The sequence below is a fragment of the Malassezia restricta genome, chromosome VII (assembly GCF_003290485.1).
Source record: "Malassezia restricta chromosome VII, complete sequence".
Taxonomy (NCBI): domain Eukaryota; kingdom Fungi; phylum Basidiomycota; class Malasseziomycetes; order Malasseziales; family Malasseziaceae; genus Malassezia; species Malassezia restricta.
In genome coordinates this window covers 143,680-164,149 of record NC_040199.1, presented here as the reverse complement: position 1 = coordinate 164,149, position 20,470 = coordinate 143,680, and the positions used below count along the sequence as shown (strand labels likewise).

Below are 20,470 nucleotides of genomic sequence, written 5' to 3'. Positions count from 1 at the left end.
GGGTCGACGACGAGGCCAGAGGGAGCGAGGGGCGCGGACTATGACGCTGACTAATCGTACGGGCGTCGCGGCCTAGGCCGGCGACTGCAGGACCATGGCCAGGAGCGCCATGCGGATGAACAGGCCGCAGCGCATTTGGCGGAAGTACGCGGCGCGCTTGATGTCAAAGTCGACCTCCAAGTCGACTTCGTCGACGCGCGGCAGGGGATGCAGGACGACCATGTCGGGCTTGGCGCGAGCGAGCACATCGTTGTTGACGACGTAGCAGCCCTTGACGGCCTCGTACTCTTCGGGCGACGCAAAGCGCTCGCGCTGGATGCGCGTCACGTACAGCACGTCCGTCTTGCCGATGACCTCGTCGAGGTTCGCCGTCTCGTACACGGGCATGCCGAGCTTGAGCACCTCGCGAATCACCTCGCGGGGCATCTCGAGCGACGGAGGGCTCACAAAGTTGACGCGCACGCCGTACAGCGACAGGAGGCGCACGAGCGAGTGCGTCGTGCGGCCGTTCTTGAGGTCGCCGAGCATCGTGACCGTGAGGCCATTCACGGTGCCGAGCTCCTCGCGGATCGTAAACACATCGAGCAGCGCCTGCGTCGGGTGCTCGCCGACACCGTCGCCCGCGTTGATGATCGGCACGGGCGAGAACTTCGCCGCCTCCTGCGACGAGCCGACCGCGGGATGACGCAGCACAATCACGTCGCTGTAGCAGCCGAGCGTGCGCACCGTGTCCGCGAGCGTCTCGCCCTTGGCCACCGACGAGCGCGACGTGTTGATCGACACGACCTGTCCACCGCAGCGCAGCATCGCCGCCTCAAACGACGACGACGTGCGCGTCGACTCTTCGTAAAAGAGCGTCGACAGGAGCCGGCCGCGCAGAATGTCGAGCGTGCCGTGGCGCTGCACGAGGAAGCGCATCTCCTGCGCGACAGCAAAGAGCGCGTGCAAGTCGTCGCGCGTGAACTGGCGCACCGACAAGATGTGGCGGCGCGACAGCGACGGATGGTAGAGCGACAGCTGCGTCGCGGGCGCGGGGCCGGCGATCGGATCGAGACGCAGCTCGTCCATCGGAGCCATGCCGCGCGCGGCGCGGTGGAACGGCGAGCGCGCGGGCCACGACGGCGACGCGGGCACCGCCGGCATCGCAGGCGTCTCGGCCGCGGCGGCCGCGGCCTTGATCGGCGGCGCGACGGCACTCACGTTCGAGCCGAGCGGCGCGTCCGTCTGCCACCTGCCATCGAGCATGATCGTCTGGCCACGCACCTCGACGCGGTTGATGGTGCCGCGCAGCGCAGCTGCCTGCACAGGCGACCACACACCGGCCTGCTCGTCGTCCTGAGCGATGCGGTCGACTTCGGCAAACACGTGCGTGTGCGGCTGCTCGGGCAGCTGGAAGATGGTGCGTGGGTTCGTGCACAGGCGCGACTCGATAAAGTCGAGCGTGAGACGGCCGTCGTTCACGGCCTGCAGCAGCAGACGCACGCTGTCGTCGAGACCCGCGACCGGCTGGCTGGGCGTGTGACCCGTCTGCACGGCCAGGTCGTGCGGGACCGTGTGGACCGAGAGTGCGTCCACGTGCTCGAGATGCTCCCAGAGCGCGGCCTGGTCGCTCGACGACGGCAGGCACGAGGCCATCGGGTACATGTCGCTCGAGAAGAAGAGAGCGTACACGGCGACGTCGCACGTCACACGCAGGCCCTGCTTCTTCGAGAGCGCAATGAGCTGCACGTCGTCGCGCGTGCGCACGTTCGTGACGTGGAGCGCACGGCGATGCAGACTCGCAAGGAGCAGCGCCGACGCGAGATGCGCGCCGGCCGCGTCGGTGATGATGAGCTTGTCCTCGGGCCAGTGCGCAAAGTACGCAGCGACGTTCGCCGTGCGCGCGCTGTGCACTTGCGCCTCGCCCGCGTACGACACGTACAAGGCGCGCACACGCGCAGCGAGCGCAGGCAGCTCGTCGACATGCTCGGGCGTCGCGAGCAGCGTGAGCGACGCGTCAATCGCACACGAGCCGTCGAGCGCCGCCTCGGCGGCCGACAGCGACGCGTCGTCGACGATCGCGCTCTGCGCACCAAGAGGCGCAAACACGATCGACGTGAACCCACCGCGCGCGGCCGCGCGCGTATACGCGGCCACGGCGTCCTTCGTGAGCGCCGGCACGACGGCCTGGAGCTGCACGAGGCCGGGGAACGAGCACGTGACATGCGACGTTTTGGCGTCGACGGGCAAGAGATGGAACTCGTTGCCCTGGCGGCGGTGGACGGCGAGGGCCTCGACAAAGAGCTTGGCGTTCTTGACGTTCGTCACGAGAGGGATCGAGCGGTCGATGGCGAGGCGGCGCGCGCGGTAGCCCATGGACGTGAACGACGACGGGCGGCGGTACTTGTTCTTGCTCGGCAGCGAGATGAACAGGGAGCTGCGGCCCTGCGTGAGGTGCGTGAGCAGCGAGTACGACGCCTTGTTGCCCTGCTCGCCGCGCCAGTCCTCGTCCTCGGGCAGCGCCTCGAGGTGGATGACGGGGATGCCGTTCTCGGAGTAAAAGTCGGCCGTGCCGGACGAGCCGTACAGCGTGAAGCCGAGCTGGTGGAGCGTGCGCACGGACGGCAGGAGCTCCTGCTTCTCGCTGTACGGGCCGATGCTCAGGAGCACGTTGTTTGTCGGCATGCGCATGCCACTGGCGAGGAGCGCGCGCAGGTACGCCTCGTACTTGTTGCGCCCGAAGCACGCGACCTCGCCCGTCGACGCCATCTCGACGCCCAAGATCGGGTCGGCACCGCCAAGGCGCGAGAACGAGAACTGCGGCACCTTGATGCCGACGTAGTCGCGCGGCATGTCGACCGGGGGATACGCCTGCAAGTCCAGGCCCATCATCGCGCACGTCGCCATCTCGATCGCGTCGACGCCCGTGACCTTCGACACGAAGGGGAACGAGCGGGCGGCACGCACATTGCACTCGATCACCTTGATCTCGTTGTTCTTCGCGATGAACTGGATGTTGCACGGGCCCGTCACGTTGAGCGCCGCCACGATCATGCTCGTGGCATGCTCGATGCGGCGCACCGTCGCGGCCTCGAGGTCCTGCGGCGGCATAATGAGCGTCGCATCGCCCGAGTGGACGCCGGCATTCTCGACGTGCTCCGAGATGTAGTGCATGACCAGCTTGCCGTCCTTCGCGACGGCGTCCATCTCAATCTCTTTCGCGCCCTCGAGGTACTTGGTGATCACGACCGGGTGCTCGCGGTTCACGGCCGTCGCCTGCGACAGGTAGCTGCTGAGGTCCTCGGGCGAGTAGACGACGTTCATCGCCGCGCCACTGAGCACGTACGACGGGCGCACCAGCACCGGGTAGCCGAAGCGCGCACACGCGCTGTGGGCGTCCTCGAGCGACGAGAGCTCCTTCCACATCGGCTGGTCGACGCCGAGGCGGTCGAGCATGCGCGAGAACTTGTAGCGGTTCTCGGCGTTGTCGATCATCTCGGGCGACGTGCCGAGCACCTTGACGCCCTGGCGGTGCAGCGGCAGCGCAATGTTGTTCGGCACCTGGCCGCCCATCGAGATGATCACGCCCGCGCTCTGTTCCATCTCGTAAATGTCCAGCACAGTCTCGAGCGAGATGTTCTCAAAGTACAGGCGGTCCGCCTCGTCATAGTCCGTCGACACCGTCTCGGGGTTGTAGTTGACCATGACCGCCTTGAAGCCCTTCGCACGCAGCGTGCGAATCGCACGCACGGCGCACCAGTCGAACTCGACCGACGAGCCGATGCGGTAGACACCCGAGCCGAGCACCATCACGCCCTGGTCGTCAAAGCTCACGTCGTGCTCCAGCGCGTTGTACGTCGTGTACAGGTAGTTCGTGTGCGCTGGGAACTCGGCCGCGACCGTGTCGATCTGCTTCACAAACGGCATGATGCCCAGCTCCTGGCGGCGGCGGCGCACAGCGAGCTCCGTGCTCGCCGAGTAGCGCGCAATCTGGTGGTCCGAGAAGCCGAGCTGCTTCGCATGGCGCAGCAGGTCCGCCGGGATCTGCGCGGCGCCACTGCGCTCCATGGCCTTCGCCGTCGCGATGATGCCCGCCAGCTTGCTGAGGAACCAGCGGTCAATGCTGCTCAGCTCGTGGATGCGCTCGATACTCATGCCGTTCGAGAGCGCATTCGCCAAGGCAAAGATGCGGCGGTCCGTCGGAGACGCCAGCTCCTCCTCAATCTCCGCGTCGTCCACCAAATCGTTCTGGCTAAAGCCGGCGAACGAGGGATCGACAGAGCGGATGGCCTTTTGCAGACTCTCTTCCAGCGTGCGGCCAATCGCCATGACCTCACCGACACTCTTCATGCTGCTGCCGAGCTTGGAGCTCACGCGCAAAAACTTGCGCAGATCCCAGCGCGGAATCTTGGTCACCACATAGTCGAGACTCGGCTCAAAGCACGCACACGTCTCGCGCGTCACTGAGTTGCGCAGCTCGTTCAGCGGGATGTTGAGACCGAGCTTCGCCGCGACAAACGCCAGCGGGTAGCCCGTCGCCTTGGACGCGAGCGCCGACGAGCGCGACAGACGCGCATTCACCTCAATGATGCAGTATTCACGCGAGTGCGGGTTCAGCGCGTACTGAATGTTGCATTCACCGACCACGCCAAGGTGGCGGATCACATTCACGGCCGTCGTGCGCAGCATGTGGAAGTCTTCGTCAGAGAGCGTCTGGCTCGGCGCCACGACAATCGAGTCGCCCGTGTGCACACCCAGCGGGTCCAAGTTCTCCATATTGCACACCGTAATGCAATTGTCGCGGCAGTCACGCACGACCTCGTACTCAATTTCCTTCCAGCCACGCATACTCTTCTCGACCAGCACCTGCGGGCTGTTGGCAAAAGCCGTGTTGCACAGTTGGCGCAGCTCGTCCTCGTCCTTCGCAAAGCCCGAGCCCAGACCACCGAGGGCAAAGGCCGCCCGCACAATCACCGGGAAGCCGATCGAGCGCGCAGCCTGCAGAGCCTCGTCCCAGTTGTTCGCACTCGCACTCGGCGCACAGTGCTCGTTGATCTCTTCCATCGCCTGGGCAAACAGGTCGCGGTCCTCGGTCTTGAGGATCGTCTCGATCGGCGTGCCGAGGTTCTTGACGCCCAGCTTCTCAAACTCGTCATTCAGCTGGATACCGACGTTCAGGGCCGTCTGACCACCGAACGTGCAGTAAATACCATCCGGACGCTCGTGCTGCAGCACCTTGAGCACGAACTCAGGCGTCACGGGCAAAAAGTACACCTTGTCGGCAAGACCCGTCGACGTCTGGATCGTCGCGATGTTCGGGTTGATCAGGACCGTGTAAATGCCCTCCTCCTTGAGGGCCTTGATCGCCTGCGAGCCACTGTAGTCAAACTCACCCGCCTGGCCGATGCTCAGACCACCACTGCCCAGCACCAGTACCTTTTTGGGACGCAGACGCTGGAAGCGCGCCTCATGCTCCTCACGACGACCGCCAGGGAACGCCACAGGGCCAACCGTCTGCGGACCCCGAATCGCAGCGTGGTCCACCACCGAGCGCACAAACACATCAAACAGAAACTCGGTGTCGCGCGGACCCGGCGTGCTCTCTGGATGGAACTGCACACTGAAAAACGGCGCCGTCTGGCAGTAGATACCCTCGTTGCTGTGGTCATTCGCATTCACAAACAGCTCTGCCCAGTCGGCCGGCAGAGACGCGGCATCGACAGCATAGCCGTGGTTCTGCGACGTGATATAACAGCGACCCGAGAGCTGGTCCGTGCAGGGAATGTTTTGGCCACGGTTGCCGTACTTCATCTTGGTCGTGCGCGCGCCAGCAGCCAGGGCCAGGATCTGGTGACCAAGACAGATACCAAACACAGGGATCACATCCGTCTTCCGCGAGATCAGCGCACGGACGCGCTCGACCGTCGACATGCAGTGTGTGGGATCACCAGGACCATTCGAGAGGAACAGACCGTCATACGGTTCGGTCTCCGACAGGATATCATGGTCAAAGGGCACGACTTTGAGTTCCACGCCACGTGACGTGAAGCACCGAATTTGGTTCCGCTTCATGCCGAGATCCAGCGCCATGATGCGGATCGGACGGCCGCTGGCATGCATGAGTGTCGGTTCGTTCGCCTCGCGCAGACCGGCGGGCTGCGTGTCCTGTGGCGTAAAGAGCATCGACGTCTTGCGCGACACACGCGCCACGAGGTTTTCGCCGTTCGGATCGTGCCAAGGCACGTCGATCATGCGCTGGCGCCAGTTGTTCTCATCCATAGGGGCATGCGGCTGCAGGGCGAGCAGCCGACCCAGCATACTTCCCTTCGTGCGGATGCGCTTCGTGAGTGCGCGGGTGTCGATGCCGTAGACGGCTGGGACGCCCTGCTCCTTGAGCCAGTCACTCAAGCCTGAAGCCGCAAGATAGTGGCTAAAGTCGTGGCTGTAATAGGCGACCACGAGCGCTGCCACATGGATCCGCGAGGACTCAAACGGCGCCTTGAGCTTCGGAACCTCATCGTCCGAGGCAGGGCGCGCAGGCACACCATAGTTGCCAACGAGCGGATACGTCAGCACGAGAATCTGTCCCTCGTACGACGGATCCGTCAGCGACTCGACATAGCCCACCATACCTGTCTGGAACACACATTCACCCGAGACGCTCTTGCCCTCGGCACCGAAGCTGATGCCCTGGAGCTCGGTCTTGTCTGCAAGTTCCAATACCATCCTGGGCGCATGTTCATGACCCACAGGAGCTAGTGTCACAGGTGGGGCAGGCGATGGAGCACGGGAAGGCACACTGTCGGCTAGGGCATTCCGCAACGAGGGCGAAATGCCCGTAGGCGCCGTTGGAGCCTGACCTGATACCGACATACTTTCGCGGGACATGTTCCTTGTTGGATGCACGCCACAAACGTCGTCGTCAACGGACGTGTCACGAATGTCGTTCGCCAACCGCCGCCTACACAGTCAGTGGTGAAGCGCAAAAAAGGCCGGCACGGATTTTTGCTGGCGCCACTGACAAAAAAAAAATCCGACTTCGGTGGCCCCGTTTGACCGGCTCCCAAATGTTTGTCAGCGTTTGTAAGCTCACGCAGCGTGCCACCGGCGCCGCTCTGACGAGTAGGCAGGCCCATGGGGTTGGAGCGCCGTGGCGTGCTATGTCGTCTATAGTACAGGTTATGCGAGGTCCTTCTCTTCCTGCTTGGGTTCTTGTTCTTGTTCGGGTTCTTGTTCGGGTTCCTGTTCGGGCTCCTGCTTAAGCTCCTGCTTGGGTTCCTGTTCGGGCTCCTGTTCAAGTTCCTGCTTGGGTTCCTGCTTGGGTTCCTGCTTGGGTTCCTGCTCGGGTTCCTGCTCGGGTTCCTGCTCGGGTTCAGACACGGCGACGCATGCATCGTGGACGGGATCATACTTGGACACGGGCACATGTTCTTCCTCGTCGTCCTCTGGTACGGTTGGGGCGTTTTCTTCAGATTTCGGCACCTTGATCTGCACAGGATCCTCCTCCGTCGTAGCTTTCGCTGTCTTGCGTCGCTTCGTACCACGGGGCGTGGCAGACTCAAGCGGATCTGGTACCTTTTCGAGTATGTCACGTAAAAAGTCAAAGGTTTCGGTCATGAGAGCGGCGCGTTTCCTGAGGTTAGCTGTGCCTACGTACAAATGATACGGCGCAACGCGTTTGCCGCCAGTCTTGCGCGTCTGCTCAACCGCTGTCTCGACAATGTCCTGAATAAACAGCTCGAGCGCTTTGGCTGCCAAGTCAGTCGACCACACGTACAAATGACCACAGGCGTCGCTTGTGCGACCTTGCCCACATCTTCGTCCGCCTGCATAATGCGCTTGATGCGCGCAATAGGAAATTTGCTCGATGCGCTTCGCCGAACCATAGCGCTAGGAGACAGAGAGAAGCGTTGGAACGCGTCGTGCCAGGAGCACGAGATAGGAGCGCCCTGAACCGATGACGTAAGCCATAAAAAGTGCCGCCCCCTGATCCAAGCGCCTCATGGGCGACGACTTGGACGATGGGCTCTTGCTGGACGAGCATCTGATTGCCCAGTCCGACGATGAACAAGCACCTGCGGTACCAGATGCTGTAGATGCAACCACGCAGAAAAAGCGCAAGCGTCGCGAGCATGCCAAAACGCAACGCCGAAAAAAGGCGGCGGTACGACAGGAGCAGTCCGAAGCGGCGCTGACGGTGGCGCAGCAGCCGTCCGACATCCAAGCAGACTTTTTGCGCACGACGCAACGCAAAGCTTTTCCCAAGCTGAGCGATCTTGAGCTTCAAGAGACAGGTGTGCCTGCCGCATGCATGGCCGAGACATACACGTTTGAGCGGGAACGTACGCTCGAGCACATGCCTGCATTTGTGCGGCAATTTTTTCCACTGCCTGACACGCTATCCAGTGAGTGCGGTGCACCGCACGTCCTTGTGGTGGCGGGAAATGCACAGCGCGCCGCTGACATCGCGCGTGTGTTGCGAGTGCTTCTGCCGAACCCGAAAACGACCCATGTGGGCAAGCTCTTCGCGCGCCATTTCAAGGTCGAGGAGCAGGATGCATGGCTATGTGCACACGTCGCGCCACTGTGTGTCGGCACGCCGCACCGTCTACAGAGTCTTATGGAGCGCGGCTCACTGCGTCTCGAGCACACACAGGCCCTTGTCATTGACTACACCTGGCGGGACGCGAAGCAGCGTACCGTGCTCGAAACGCCAGAAACATGCACTGCCTTGCTGATGCTACTGGGCCAGCGCGCAGTCCGCGACGCCCTGCAACGCCCACGGCGGCCGTGCCGCGTAGCATTGTATTAGATAGACACGTGGTGGGTGCGGCTGTGTAGACCAACACAACCGAGCTGTGGAAGCATGTGACGGGGGCGCAGCCTTTGCTGCATATACGTTGTTTGATTGGCTCCAGCACACCGCGCTGGACTCGGTGATGCACGCGGCCCTGGCACTGGAAAGAGGTCGAATCGCCTACGTGGGTTTTGGTGTTTCGCCAAATGCCGAGTGCGACGCAGGGGTCGACCAGCTCAGGGCGTAGCGGCCAGCGGCTGTATACGTCCGGATCGCCGGCCCTCAAATGGATCGCCCAACATGGGCGAAGCAGCTCGACTTCGATGAGCCCTGCATCTCTGTCCTCGCCAGAGGTGCGCGACGCTGACACCGAGCCGGCTACACAGAGGACGCACTCATCGATGCCGGCGAGGTCGACGCTGCCTGTTCAGCCCTCATCAGGCCTGGGTCTGTACATATCGCCCGAGCAGGAGCGTGCCAACGAGGCCCCTCATGGCGTGTCCGACGAGCCTAATGTGAGTGCTGTGCTGAACGATGTCATGCATTGGGACGTGCATGCACCGCTTCCTGCATCGAACGGCCGCTCGCCCTTTTCTTCCAAGCGCGAAGATATCGTGCAGAGTACGTCCCATGTGCGGATCATTTCATCGGCGACGCCGGCTCGTCAACAGCCCGTGGAACCCGTACAGGACGAAGCGATGACCTCGACGCTGTCTATGGCCGAGGCCCCCACTCAGACGGCCCAACGCTCGATTCCGATCGAGCTTTCCGATTATGCAAGGCCTTCGCAGGCGGAGACGCCTGCTTCGGATGGGATTCGTCACGCACCGCGCTCGCTCAAGGAGGATGCAGTAGAGCTCCCGCGCCCTGAACCGCCTGCCAAGGTGGTGCCACCAGCATCTGTGCCTCGCACAGCCAGTATTGCGCGCACTTCACGCACGTCTCGCTCAACGCCGCATGGCGCTGCGCCCGCTGTGAAAGGTGCGTATGTGTCTGGGAACTCGCCGCCGCTTGGGTACCCGACCACGACGGTGACGCGTTCTGTGCCACCCGTGACGATCACGTCGCCCGAGACTGAAGCTCGTCAAACGTGGACGCACGAGCCCTCTGAGCATCGCGACGTGCCTGCGAAGCAGCCCGCGCCTGAACCTCGTATGTCAGCGCCTGAGCCCCGCGCTGAAGCCCCCGCTTCTACGGAGCGTCCTCCGACATTCGGCCGTGCGGCAGCGGTGCCAGACCGCGGTATTCCAGGGCGCTCCGTGCCTGAGGCGCTTCGGCATTCTTCGGTGGTGTATGGCTACACGGGCGAGGCATGGGACGAGCTGCTGGATATGGAGGTCGCAACGGCGTATGTGATGCGGATCACGGCACGGATTCGTGCGCTGGGTGTGGATGTGCCGCAGCTTCTGAGCTCGATGGCCGTAGACCTGTCTGCATCCGAGACGCGGCGTCTGATTCGCGCCGTGGTCGCGACGTTGCGCTCTCCGACCGCCGAGGCCGACAAAGCCTTTGATGAAGAGCTGCAGTTTGCGAATGTGCACAGCCTCGTGGCGCTTCTCAAGTGGGTCCTGGCCCGCATCGGCACGGTGACAGCCGTGCGATCGGGTAGTGAGACGCTCGTTATGCGCCAGGAGCATGGCTTCGTGCCGTGGATGACGTATACCAGCTGGCGGGCGCAGGAAGGCAAGGATGGGTTCTCGACGCTGTCGTACCTCTTGCTGATCCAGCGTCTCGAGAAGCGTACGGCGCGTCTGCTGGACGCGGTCATGGACTTTTTGGCGCTTGTGGCGACGCACAGCGCCCAGAATCATATGACGCCCAGCAAGGTCGGGCGGTACTTTGGCATGCTGCTGTTTGGCGCGCCTGAGGACGCTAGCTTTGCGGAAACGTATGCAGCCTTTGTGCGCGCGTCGAATGCGACGGAGCACATCTTGCTGGCGTTCATGCGGTACCACGTCTCGATGGCCAAGGCCCGGACGTACTTGCCCCGCCGTCTCCTGCGCTTGGTGGACGACTATCCACGCATGCTGTCGCCTGATCTTGATGCGGCGTCGGGTGCCGTTCGAACGGTGCCCGCGACGTATGTGGCGCACCACGTCCGTGAATACTCGCACGACCTCATGGATCGCCGTGCATGGCCTGATGTACTGGAGGGCTTTGACTTTGCGCACGACACGTGCAAGATGCTGAATATCGTGCCGTACCGTGCGCGGCGACCGCGGTCTGAGGTGCCTACTGAGCTCGCGGACAGCTACGTGTCGACGCTCATGCAGCGGTGGAATGAGTTCTCGTTTGAGGGCTTTGATGATCTCGACACGACGTTCCTTTCTTTTGATCTGCGAGAGAGTGATCGCCGGCAGCGCATGCAGCGCCCTGAGAGTGTGCCGTGGTTCCAGTTTGAAGAGCGCGGCTTCCACCAGAATGCCGACGACAACACGCAGTGGGACTGGGTGATGCGTCTCGATGAGCCTTCGGAGCAAGCGCCCGTTCTCGTCCAGCATGAAGGCGGCATGCCCCGCAGTAGCTCGCACATCTTCCAGGGCGAAGAGCTTCCGTTCCCGTACACGACCGAGCCACTGTTGGCCGATACGGTCATGGACGAGCTCTTCCCCGAGGTGTGGGCCGACTACCTCGTCGGCAATGGCTGGAGCAACCGCGATGAGCGTGTGCACCGCGATGCGTCGTTTGCTGTGCTGCAGCTGACTCGGGACAGCCCGGCGTGGTACGTGCTGGAAGAAGTCGTCCCGCAGTCGTACCGCGATACGCTCGATCAAATGGGCCGCACACGTCGGCACTCGATTCCCATGCTGCGCAAGCTCAATCAGTTCCGCATGGTGCGTGCTGGCCAGGCGCCTGAGTCGACCGTCTCGGTCGAGTTTCATTTCACATCTGACGCGGACGCGGTGCCCACGTCGTTCCCGACGCCTAAGCCGCCGCCACGCGACGAGGCGAGCGCTATCGAAGCGTCTGAGGCGCTAGAGCATGGCAAGGCGGGCCCCATCGAAGCGTCTCAGCCACCAGAGTATGACGAGGCTGGCCCCATCGAAGCGTCCCAGCCACTAGCGCTTGGCGGGACAGGCGCTGCTGGAGCAAGGCAGGCAGGCGGGCAGGTACCCGCGCAGCCCGAGCCAGCCACCTATGAGCGCGGCCAGGCCTCTCTTGCAAACCAGACGCATCGTCACGCCGGCCCTGCGGAGCATCCGACTCCCACATCAGCCCAAGGCTCTCAGGCACGGCAGCTGTCTGAGCCCCCCGTAGGCGCTCCGTGGCAGAACGAGCGACCGCCGCCGACACCACCCAAGCGAGCCGAGCTTCCTTCGCGGCCGGCACCCAAAGCGCCCGCGCCAGAAGCCGCACCTGGTGATCGGCCCAAGATGGGCAAGCTGCGTCGCATCCTCTCGTCCATGGGCTCGCCACGCCGTCAGCAGGATGGCACGAGTCCGCGCTCACTCTGGAGTCCCATCTTCCACTCGCCACCACTAGATGGTAGGGCGAGTCCACCCCAGGACAAGCCTGGCCTGGCCCATACGATCCGCAAGCGCTCATCGCAGTGGATCTTGCGTGGACGAAAGAGCATGCGCGGCATGCATCCCTCTTCGCCGGACGAGACACGCACGTCCTCGGCGGTCGAGCAGCCGCCCATTCGTGGAGACGCACCGCCTCTAGCGACAGCGCCTGCGGCTTCTTCGCCGGCCGCTGACGCGCTGGCGCCGCCTGAGCCCATCTCGACGTACTCGCCGTCGGTGGTCGATCACGGCCCATTTTCTCAGCCGCGCTCTCGACACAGCTCGCCCGTCATGCCATCGCCGGATATGCAGCGGTTGTCCGAGGAACGGCGCCCAGCGACGATGATGATCCCACGCAAGCAGACGCCTGCAATTACACCTGAGCAGATGGCCGCCATGGATGCCACGCCCGCCGACACACTCGAAGCCGATGCGCAAGAGAGCCGGCCGGGTCAACCGACGTCTGACGCGCCCGATGCACAGCAGGTTCCCTCGCTCACGCACGCAAACGTGCCTACCGTGCCGCTGCATGACACCGTCGTCGATGAGCTCCAGGAGACGCAGGATCTTTTCGCGTCACACGAGCCTCATGAGGCACAGACACCCGTGCTTCACAAGCCTCTGGTCGCGCAAGTCACTCCCGTCACGCAGGAGCCTCCCGTGGTGCAGGAACCGAGTGTCGCTCACATCGATCATGCGGCGCACGTCCCTCGTGGTGCGTCTGCCAAGCTGCCGCCGGCTGTGCCTGGCGCCATGTCGTCGCCTCCGATTGTCGAGCCCGCTTCATTCACGACGTCCCACACAAGCCCTGCCTCGTCCATGCCCAACCCATGGGCGTCTTCTGTCACGCGCAGGCCGAGTCGTACGAGTCCTCGCGACGCAGAGCCTGCGATGTCATGGACCCTGTCACCCGTGGCGTCCGGGCGGCCCACCAGCTCTGTGGGCTCGCACGTCGCATCGCCAGACAGCCCTGACATGTTTGACGATGCACACAGCCAGCTGGAAACGCCGCCCCTTCCTTCTGCTGAGATGAGCGTGCCGCAGCCCCGGATGGACCGCGCTGGCGACGAATACGTGCTGGGTGACATTGCCGAAGAGACGGACGCTGAGGCCCAAGCACGTACGGACGCTGAGCCACTCGGCTTCTCAGCCGAAGAACCGATTCTGCGCCACGACGCACTTGGCGCCATGTACCTGCAAGCGACCGATGACGCGGCTATCACTGAATCGACCCATGCCGCGTTCCAGGATGCCGCCGAGTCGCCACCACAGTCTACGCTCAAAGCAGCTGAGCCTGCGAGGCCCATGCCCGCATCGACGAATCCATTCACACGCTTCAGCGACAATCATCGCACATGGGCCTCTCGCGACGGGCCAGCGTCCGTCGAATCCGTTTGGGCTCCCACATCAACGCACGAGGCACAGCTGCCCCCACAGGAGCTCCCTCCTCAGGCCGCGATGGAGCCGACCGAGGCTCGCCAGGAGCCAGAGCCTGGCACGGTCGAGAGATCCGCTGATGTGCTCTTCGACCAGGCACCTGACGAGCGCGTGTCGCGCCATGTCGAGCAGGAGCCTCTGCACGCCGCTGAGGAAGCACGTGTAGAGCAACGAGCCGCTGAGCCCCTCGTCCATGACGCGGCGACGCCCATGATCCTCGACCAGGCGCCACGCGCCGTCGAGTCCACGCAGAGGGAAGGGCCGGCTTGCCACGGCGAAGAAGTCACTACGAACGACGAAACGCCTAGTATGCCAGCCTCGCATCCTATGCCTGTATCGCTCTCGTCAACGAGTAGCAAGCTGAACAACGCTTCACCGGCGGTACCAACATCCCGGATCCGATTGGTATCTACGGAGCCCGTATCGCGGAACCTGAGCACAGGTGGCTTGGCAGCGCAGCAGCCATCGGCGCGGTCCCACACTGTATGGCGCGAGTCAGCGCCGCTCCACGAGCCACCATCCGTCGCGAGCAGCGTGGCCAAGTCGCCATCGGCCACGGAGCCGCCGAAACTCGCGGGCTTCTCGCGTCCCAGCTTTAGTGTGGAGGATGTGATCCTGCCCAAGAGTCAGTCGACGATGTCAGCGTCCAAGGCAAGTGCGGCGCGCGGGTCGGACGAGCTTACCGATACGGCTTTCCTGCGACACATGGCATCGGAAAAACGTACCCAAAGTGGCACGACCACCATTGCGCGTGCCAAGGTATCGCAGCATGCGCCCGGTACGAATCCACCAGGCTATGCACCTGCGTAGCGAGTATCTGTAGATGCTGTAGAACAGCCTGATATAACATCATTACGCAGCAGCCGACACCATCGGCGAGACAGCCGGTGGATTCGCGCCATCACTGTCCATGAAATCGAGCGGATCATAGATCACACGAATCAGGAGCGTGCAGCTGGGACACCGCGCGACATCTTCCTCTGCTCGGAGCTGTGCAACCGAGATTTCAAAGCGGTCGCCACATGGGCATGGATAGTGGAACAGTTGCTTGTCCTCATCATACTCCATATCTTCTAGCTCAACTTCGTCGTAAAATGATAGGGGCGCCATGACGGTCGTGGGTCGTCGTCGAGAGCCACAGCCAAAGTGGGGCGTGAGGGTGTGGCAAGAAAAAAACGGCATCACGTGGCCTCCTTCCTCCTCCACGATACCTGCCATGAGCCAGGAGGCATCGGCTGCCGCGGCGTCCGATGAGCGCTTTGCCACGACATCATGGGACGCCCAGGACGTCAGGGAAGATCACTCAGAGGACCGTCCTATCCCTGTTCTTTCGACTGAGGAGCTTGAAGCGTACAAAAAAAAGCAGCAAAAGCGCGGCATAATCTACCTAAGTCGGATTCCGCCTGGCATGACACCTGCCAAGGTGCGGCATATTTTCTCGCAATTCGGCGAGGTCGGGCGCATTTACTTGCAGCCTCAACATGCGGCATCCAAGAAAAGCACATCGCGCTATAGTGAGGGCTGGATCGAGTTCCTGTCGAAACGCGTGGCAAAGACGACAGCGGAGATGCTGAATGCCCAGCCGATCGGCGCATTGGGCGGTGCTGCGCACTCGTCACGGCGATCCTCCAGCGCGAGTGTGATCAATCGCTGGAAAGACGACATATGGACGATGAAGTATCTGAAGGGTTTCCGATGGCCCATGCTCATGGAGCAAATGACTCACGAGCGTGCGTCGCATGCAGCGCGGCTACGTATGGAGCTGTCACAGTCCGCTCACGAGCAGCGCGACTATTTGCGAAAAGTCGAGCGCTCTCGACGCCAGCGCAAGCGCGAGGCCAGTGACGAGGCACCTAGTGCACCGGCGCGCGTTTTCCAACAGCGCACACCCATATACCGAGACGTGCGTGATCAGCGTGCACAGGGCCAGGAAGGAGGTCACGGCGAACGTAAGCAAGACATGGAGCAAGTATTATCACAGATTTTCTAGGTACGTAGGAGCACGACGTGGGCAGAGCCGCCAAGCTGCTCGATCATCGCATCAATTTCGTCTTGGTCATTCATATCGAGCTAAGGTCAGAGTTATGATACATACCGACTCGGCTGTGTCCTCATCGCCCACGCGCTGACCATCAAAAATGAAGCGGACGCTATTCTCTGGCTTGCCCATGCGCTCGGCATACGCGCGTTTCAGCTTCGCAAGCTTGGTCGTGCGCTTGACTTTGAAGAACACCTCGTTTCCCTCAGCATCTTTCACCTTGATATTCAGCTGCTCAGGCGCCACCTCTGGCTTGGGCACTGTCTCCTCCGACATGATCGAGGCTCACACACTCGCCAGGCGCCTGCGAGTGGCGCCGCCCGAGTGGCCGATGCACACGTGACTTTTTGATTCTGAGCTGGCGCCACCATAAGTGTTGCACGGTTGGACCCAATCCACGATGGCATCGAATGCGACGGCGAACCGTGTGGCGCGGTGGGTGCAAGACAACCGCTTCGCTGCCGTAGCGCTTGCTGCGACGGTAACCGTAGCAAGCGCTGCAGGTCTGTATTTCCTCACAAGCTCGGCATCAGTGACGGGAACGTCGGCGCCCGGCTCTTCGGCGGCCTCTTCGAGCGGCAAGAGCAGCAGTAGCGCTGCCAAGAAGAAGCGTGCGAAGAAGGCGAAAAAGTCGAGCAAGGCGTCGACGGAGGGACCGATCCTCGACGATGCTGGTGATGAACATCTCGCCCGCTTGAGCGAAGCTGAGCTGGCTCGTTTGCCGCAGGAGCGCAAAGAGTCTGTGGCGCAATACCTCAAGGGCCTAGGTAACAAAGCGTACTCGGACAAGAAGCATGAAGAGGCCATTCAGCATTATACCAAGGCACTGTCTCTTATGCCCTCGGCCGTGTTTTACAGTAACCGTGCAGCGTGCTACGCCAACCTCGGACAGCCTGACAAGGTGATCAGCGACTGCAACGAAGCGCTCAAGCTCGAGCCAACGTACATCAAGGCGCTCAATCGCCGTGCTGTGGCGACCGAGCAGCTTGGTGAAAAGAGCGCTGCCAACGGCGCTGAGGGCGATCGTGCTCGTGAGCGTCTTGAACAGAGTCTCTCTGACTTTACGGCCGTCGCGATCCTTGGCCAGTTCCGCGATGTGAATGCGACTGCGAGTGTCGAGCGCGTGTTGAGGAAGCTGGCTTCAGGCAAGGCCAAGATGATTCTGAGCAAGCGTGAGCCGCGTCTGCCGAGCCCTACGTTTGTGAAGGCGTACCTGGATGCTTTCCGCCCTAAGCCAGCGCCCAGCATTGGCGATGACGCACCGCAGGGCGACCAGACGCTGAAGCGCGCGTTTGAGGCTCTGGAGGCGCAAGACTACGCACACTCGCTGTCGCTCTTCCAGGAGGCACTGCAGCAGGGACTGTCGACCCAGGAGCTTGAAGCGGCCGCCCTCAACATGCACGGCACGTACATGTTTGTGATGGGCGAACCCAAGCGTGCGCTGGAGGACCTGGACCGCAGTATAGAGCTGAGTCCAGAGAATGTCCAGACCTGGGTCAAGAAGGCGAGCGTGCACGTCGAGCTCGGCGACAAGGACGCGGCCATGGCCGACTTTGACCGGGCCGTGGCGCTGAACGCTGACGACGCCGACATTTACTACCACCGCGGCCAAGTGCACTTCATCCTGGGCGAGTTTGAGGCGGCTATGAGCGACTACAGCAAGTCCACGTCGCTGGACGATACGTTTATCTTTTCGCAGGTGCAGCATGCCGTGGCGAGCTACAAGCTCGGCAATATCGCGCGCAGCACAGCCGAGTTTTGCCGTATCCTGAAGAAGTTCTCTGACTCGTCCGAGTCGTACAACTACTTTGGTGAGCTCATGCTGGACCAGCAGCGCCACGAGGATGCGGTCGCCAACTTTGACAAGAGTATTGCCCTGGAGCAGGCCAAGCCGAAGGGCAAGAACGTTCTGCCGATGATCAACAAAGCGCTCGTGCTCTTCCAGTGGAAGCAGGACTTGTCAGGCGCGGAACAGCTGTGCCGAGACGCTCTGCGTATCGACCCTGACTGCGACGTGGCGATCGCCACGCTTGCTCAGCTGAGCCTGCAGCAGAGCAAGATCCCGGAGGCCATTGAGTACTTCCGCAAGTCGGCCGATATTGCACGCACGGAGCCCGAGCTGGTCAACGCCATCACCTACGAATATGCATCGCGAGCGCAGCTCCAGTTTATCCGCGACTACCCTGAGCAGGGCGCCGCATTGAGCCAGATCGCGAGCTCGCTTATGTAGGCCGTAGTACCTCGGACCACGCACCTTGTCTATGAAACTGCGCACGCTCACGAAAGTCCCACAGTCGGTGCCGAAGCTTGCCCCACACGGCCTGGTTCTTTTGCGTGAGGTTGAGGCGGACGTGCCGCAAGCATCCCAACTCACGGAAACATGCGTTCTCAAAGAGGTCCGCGTTGGCAACGCCATGGCCACGCATCTCGTTCAGGAGGGCTTCCTCGAGGTGAGCATGGCGGAGGAGTGCCGCAAGAATCCCACAGGCATTCGGCCACGCGGCGTTCTGCGTCTCGATGGCCAGCGTTGCATGTGCACTCGACACACGCAGGCGCCATGTGGGCGTATGCGCGAGGCATGCGAGCAGATGCAGCGATTTTCGTGGTTCCATGGACAGGTATACATCCAGTTCCTCCACACGCGACCAAAGGACCATGCGGGCAAACAACTCGGGGCGCTCATTCTCGAAAAAGGGATAGTAGAGCACCAAGCTGAGGAAACGAGGCGTGCACAAGCGCGGCTTGGGTCGTGCCAGCCAGGCTGGCGGCTTGGGTGGGGCGCGTGGGACAAAGGGAAAATGCGCCATGTGCTGCCGGGCGACGTGCTCGGCTGGCAGCTGAGCGAGTTCGTCGCGAAGCCACTGCGGCATGTCGTCAGACTCGTCGCGCTCAAGCTCCTCGGGGGTATCATCGAGAATGTGTTCTCCGACGGCCCATGCAGCGCGTGCATGGGAGCCACTCACCTGGGCGGCGTCGCGCAGAAGAGCACGCGACTCGGTCTGCCACAGCGAGAGATGCTCGATGGTTGAGCCGCAGTAGTGCAGAAGACGGAGCAGCTCAGCCTCCCAACCCGCTGAGCTCTGCGTAAGCCGCGTGATGTCGTCCATTCCGACAAAGAGGGCGCGGACGTAGCCAACGCATGGAAAGGGCGGCTTGGCCGCACGCATACGTGCATACCATTTACGGAAATCGCGTACATGTCGGGGCAAATAGAGGGTATCATACAGCGCGTGCAGCGCCCAATGTCGCACGACGTGCGATACGGCACTCAGACGCACCAGCGTCTGAATGCTAGTCGCATCGCCATCCGCTGCAGGCATATGAAGTTGCCATACAACAAGAAACACTACTTCGAGAGGCAATCCCTGGGCGCGGTGTGTGGCTGCATGCTGCATCGACTCGCGCAGCACCAAAAGGACGTGGAGCAGCGCAGCAAGCCACGCTCCTCCACCCGGACGAAGCAAAGCGGGTGGCCGAGGCAAGGACACAGCCAACATGCACGTGATGCATAAGAATACGGACGTTCCGCGGCGTGGGCGGACCGTGCATCGTGGTTCTTGTCCCCACTGGATGTCACGAGCACAGCGCACGCCCGAAGATTCCGGCAAAGTCGAAGAGAATGCGGGCTCTGCAAAAACGCTCAAGCCATCTGACACTCCTGGCGCTGCGCCGCCCGTGACGCGCCGGAGTCTTCCCGCTATATTTGGTGGTGCCTTTTTCAAGTCGCCCCCTGCCCCGCCGTCCGCGAACAGTAAAAGCTCGCGACGGCCGTCAGCGCGAGGTGTTGATGCGTCCACGCCGGCACCATCGGTGGCACAGGGGCATGAAGGCAACTTGACGGAGCAGCAGCAGCAGATTCTTGATGCATTTACCAAGGAGCTTGTTGAGAACAAGATTATCTCGCTAGAGAATGCGCCACCATACCAAACGACACAGCTTCTCCGCTTTTTGCGTGCGCGTAACTTTGACAAAAAGGCCGCGATGGACATGTATGTACGCACAGAAGAGTGGCGCAAGAAAATTGATATGGACCGCCTGTACGAGGAGTTCTCCTTTACTGAGCGCGCCCAAGTCGCCCGCTATGGGTGGCGTATGTATTTTCACAAGACCGACCGCATGGGTCGCCCGATCTTCATCCAAGACCTGTCCGGTCTTGATACAGAAAAGGTGTTTTCTGTGACTACCGCCGATCGCATTGTACAGAACTTCGCCGTGACATTGGAACATGCCGTTCGAGAGCGCTACCTGGCATGTACGGCGTCTGCAGGCCGCACCGTTGACGACAACTTGATGATTCTGAATGTGCAGGGACTAGGCCTCAGCACGTTTTGGTCTATGAAGAACAAGCTGCAAGAGCTGCTCGGCATTCTCGATAACAACTTCCCCGAGCTGTCGGGGCGCGTTCAGATCATCAATGCCCCGATGCTCTTTACGACGGTGTGGTCATGCATCAAAGGATGGCTCCCGACGCAGACTGTCGAGAAGATCGATATTTGCGACAGCGACTACATGCCCAAAATTCGTGCGTTGGTCGATATGGAAAACTGGCCTAAGCACCTCGGCGGCGCATGTACATGCGGGAGGGACAGCAACGATAACGACGATGACGACGACGCTCACGAATCACGACCAGCATGTGAAATAAGCGACGCGGGTCCATGGCCGAAACAGCCTGGTTTGTAGAGAAAGTTGGGTATCCAGTTTGAACGAACG

The 20,470-nt window shown here is 61.9% G+C and overlaps 10 protein-coding genes across 10 annotated transcripts; 5 read left to right on the top strand and 5 right to left on the bottom strand.

Annotated features, from left to right (window-relative positions):
• Positions 1-72: 72 nt before the first annotated feature.
• Positions 73-6,867, bottom strand: MRET_3870 (carbamoyl-phosphate synthase/aspartate carbamoyltransferase; the record flags this gene model as incomplete). Its single annotated transcript, XM_027630497.1, has 1 exon — positions 73-6,867. One exon carries the CDS (start codon positions 6,865-6,867, stop codon positions 73-75), a length of 6,795 nt encoding a protein of 2,264 aa, XP_027486380.1.
• A 291-nt stretch (positions 6,868-7,158) lies between these two features.
• On the bottom strand, positions 7,159-7,865 carry MRET_3869 (Dr1-associated corepressor; the record flags this gene model as incomplete). The annotated part of the gene is made up of 3 exons (XM_027630496.1): positions 7,159-7,612; positions 7,637-7,730; positions 7,757-7,865. 3 exons carry the CDS (start codon positions 7,863-7,865, stop codon positions 7,159-7,161), a joined length of 657 nt encoding a protein of 218 aa, XP_027486348.1.
• A 116-nt stretch (positions 7,866-7,981) lies between these two features.
• MRET_3868 (putative subunit of the 90S preribosome processome complex) lies at positions 7,982-8,791 on the top strand (the record flags this gene model as incomplete). Its single annotated transcript, XM_027630495.1, has 1 exon — positions 7,982-8,791. The coding sequence occupies one exon, from the start codon at positions 7,982-7,984 to the stop codon at positions 8,789-8,791; it is 810 nt and encodes a 269-aa protein (XP_027486345.1).
• Positions 8,792-8,982: 191 nt separating this feature from the next.
• Positions 8,983-14,529, top strand: MRET_3867 (DUF1708 domain protein; the record flags this gene model as incomplete). Its single annotated transcript, XM_027630494.1, has 1 exon — positions 8,983-14,529. One exon carries the CDS (start codon positions 8,983-8,985, stop codon positions 14,527-14,529), a length of 5,547 nt encoding a protein of 1,848 aa, XP_027486357.1.
• Positions 14,530-14,571: 42 nt separating this feature from the next.
• Positions 14,572-14,829, bottom strand: MRET_3866 (diphthamide biosynthesis protein 3; the record flags this gene model as incomplete). The annotated part of the gene is made up of 1 exon (XM_027630493.1): positions 14,572-14,829. The coding sequence occupies one exon, from the start codon at positions 14,827-14,829 to the stop codon at positions 14,572-14,574; it is 258 nt and encodes an 85-aa protein (XP_027486356.1).
• Positions 14,830-14,935: 106 nt separating this feature from the next.
• On the top strand, positions 14,936-15,709 carry MRET_3865 (ESF2/ABP1 family protein; the record flags this gene model as incomplete). Its single annotated transcript, XM_027630492.1, has 1 exon — positions 14,936-15,709. The coding sequence occupies one exon, from the start codon at positions 14,936-14,938 to the stop codon at positions 15,707-15,709; it is 774 nt and encodes a 257-aa protein (XP_027486351.1).
• Positions 15,706-16,033, bottom strand: MRET_3864 (small ubiquitin-related modifier; the record flags this gene model as incomplete). The annotated part of the gene is made up of 2 exons (XM_027630491.1): positions 15,706-15,789; positions 15,815-16,033. The coding sequence occupies 2 exons, from the start codon at positions 16,031-16,033 to the stop codon at positions 15,706-15,708; spliced, it is 303 nt and encodes a 100-aa protein (XP_027486358.1).
• Positions 16,034-16,157: 124 nt separating this feature from the next.
• Positions 16,158-17,987, top strand: MRET_3863 (mitochondrial import receptor subunit TOM70; the record flags this gene model as incomplete). Its single annotated transcript, XM_027630490.1, has 1 exon — positions 16,158-17,987. One exon carries the CDS (start codon positions 16,158-16,160, stop codon positions 17,985-17,987), a length of 1,830 nt encoding a protein of 609 aa, XP_027486360.1.
• MRET_3862 (uncharacterized protein) lies at positions 17,980-19,152 on the bottom strand (the record flags this gene model as incomplete). The annotated part of the gene is made up of 1 exon (XM_027630489.1): positions 17,980-19,152. One exon carries the CDS (start codon positions 19,150-19,152, stop codon positions 17,980-17,982), a length of 1,173 nt encoding a protein of 390 aa, XP_027486359.1.
• Positions 19,153-19,327: 175 nt separating this feature from the next.
• On the top strand, positions 19,328-20,440 carry MRET_3861 (uncharacterized protein; the record flags this gene model as incomplete). The annotated part of the gene is made up of 1 exon (XM_027630488.1): positions 19,328-20,440. The coding sequence occupies one exon, from the start codon at positions 19,328-19,330 to the stop codon at positions 20,438-20,440; it is 1,113 nt and encodes a 370-aa protein (XP_027486362.1).
• Between the last annotated feature and the right edge of the window lie 30 nt (positions 20,441-20,470).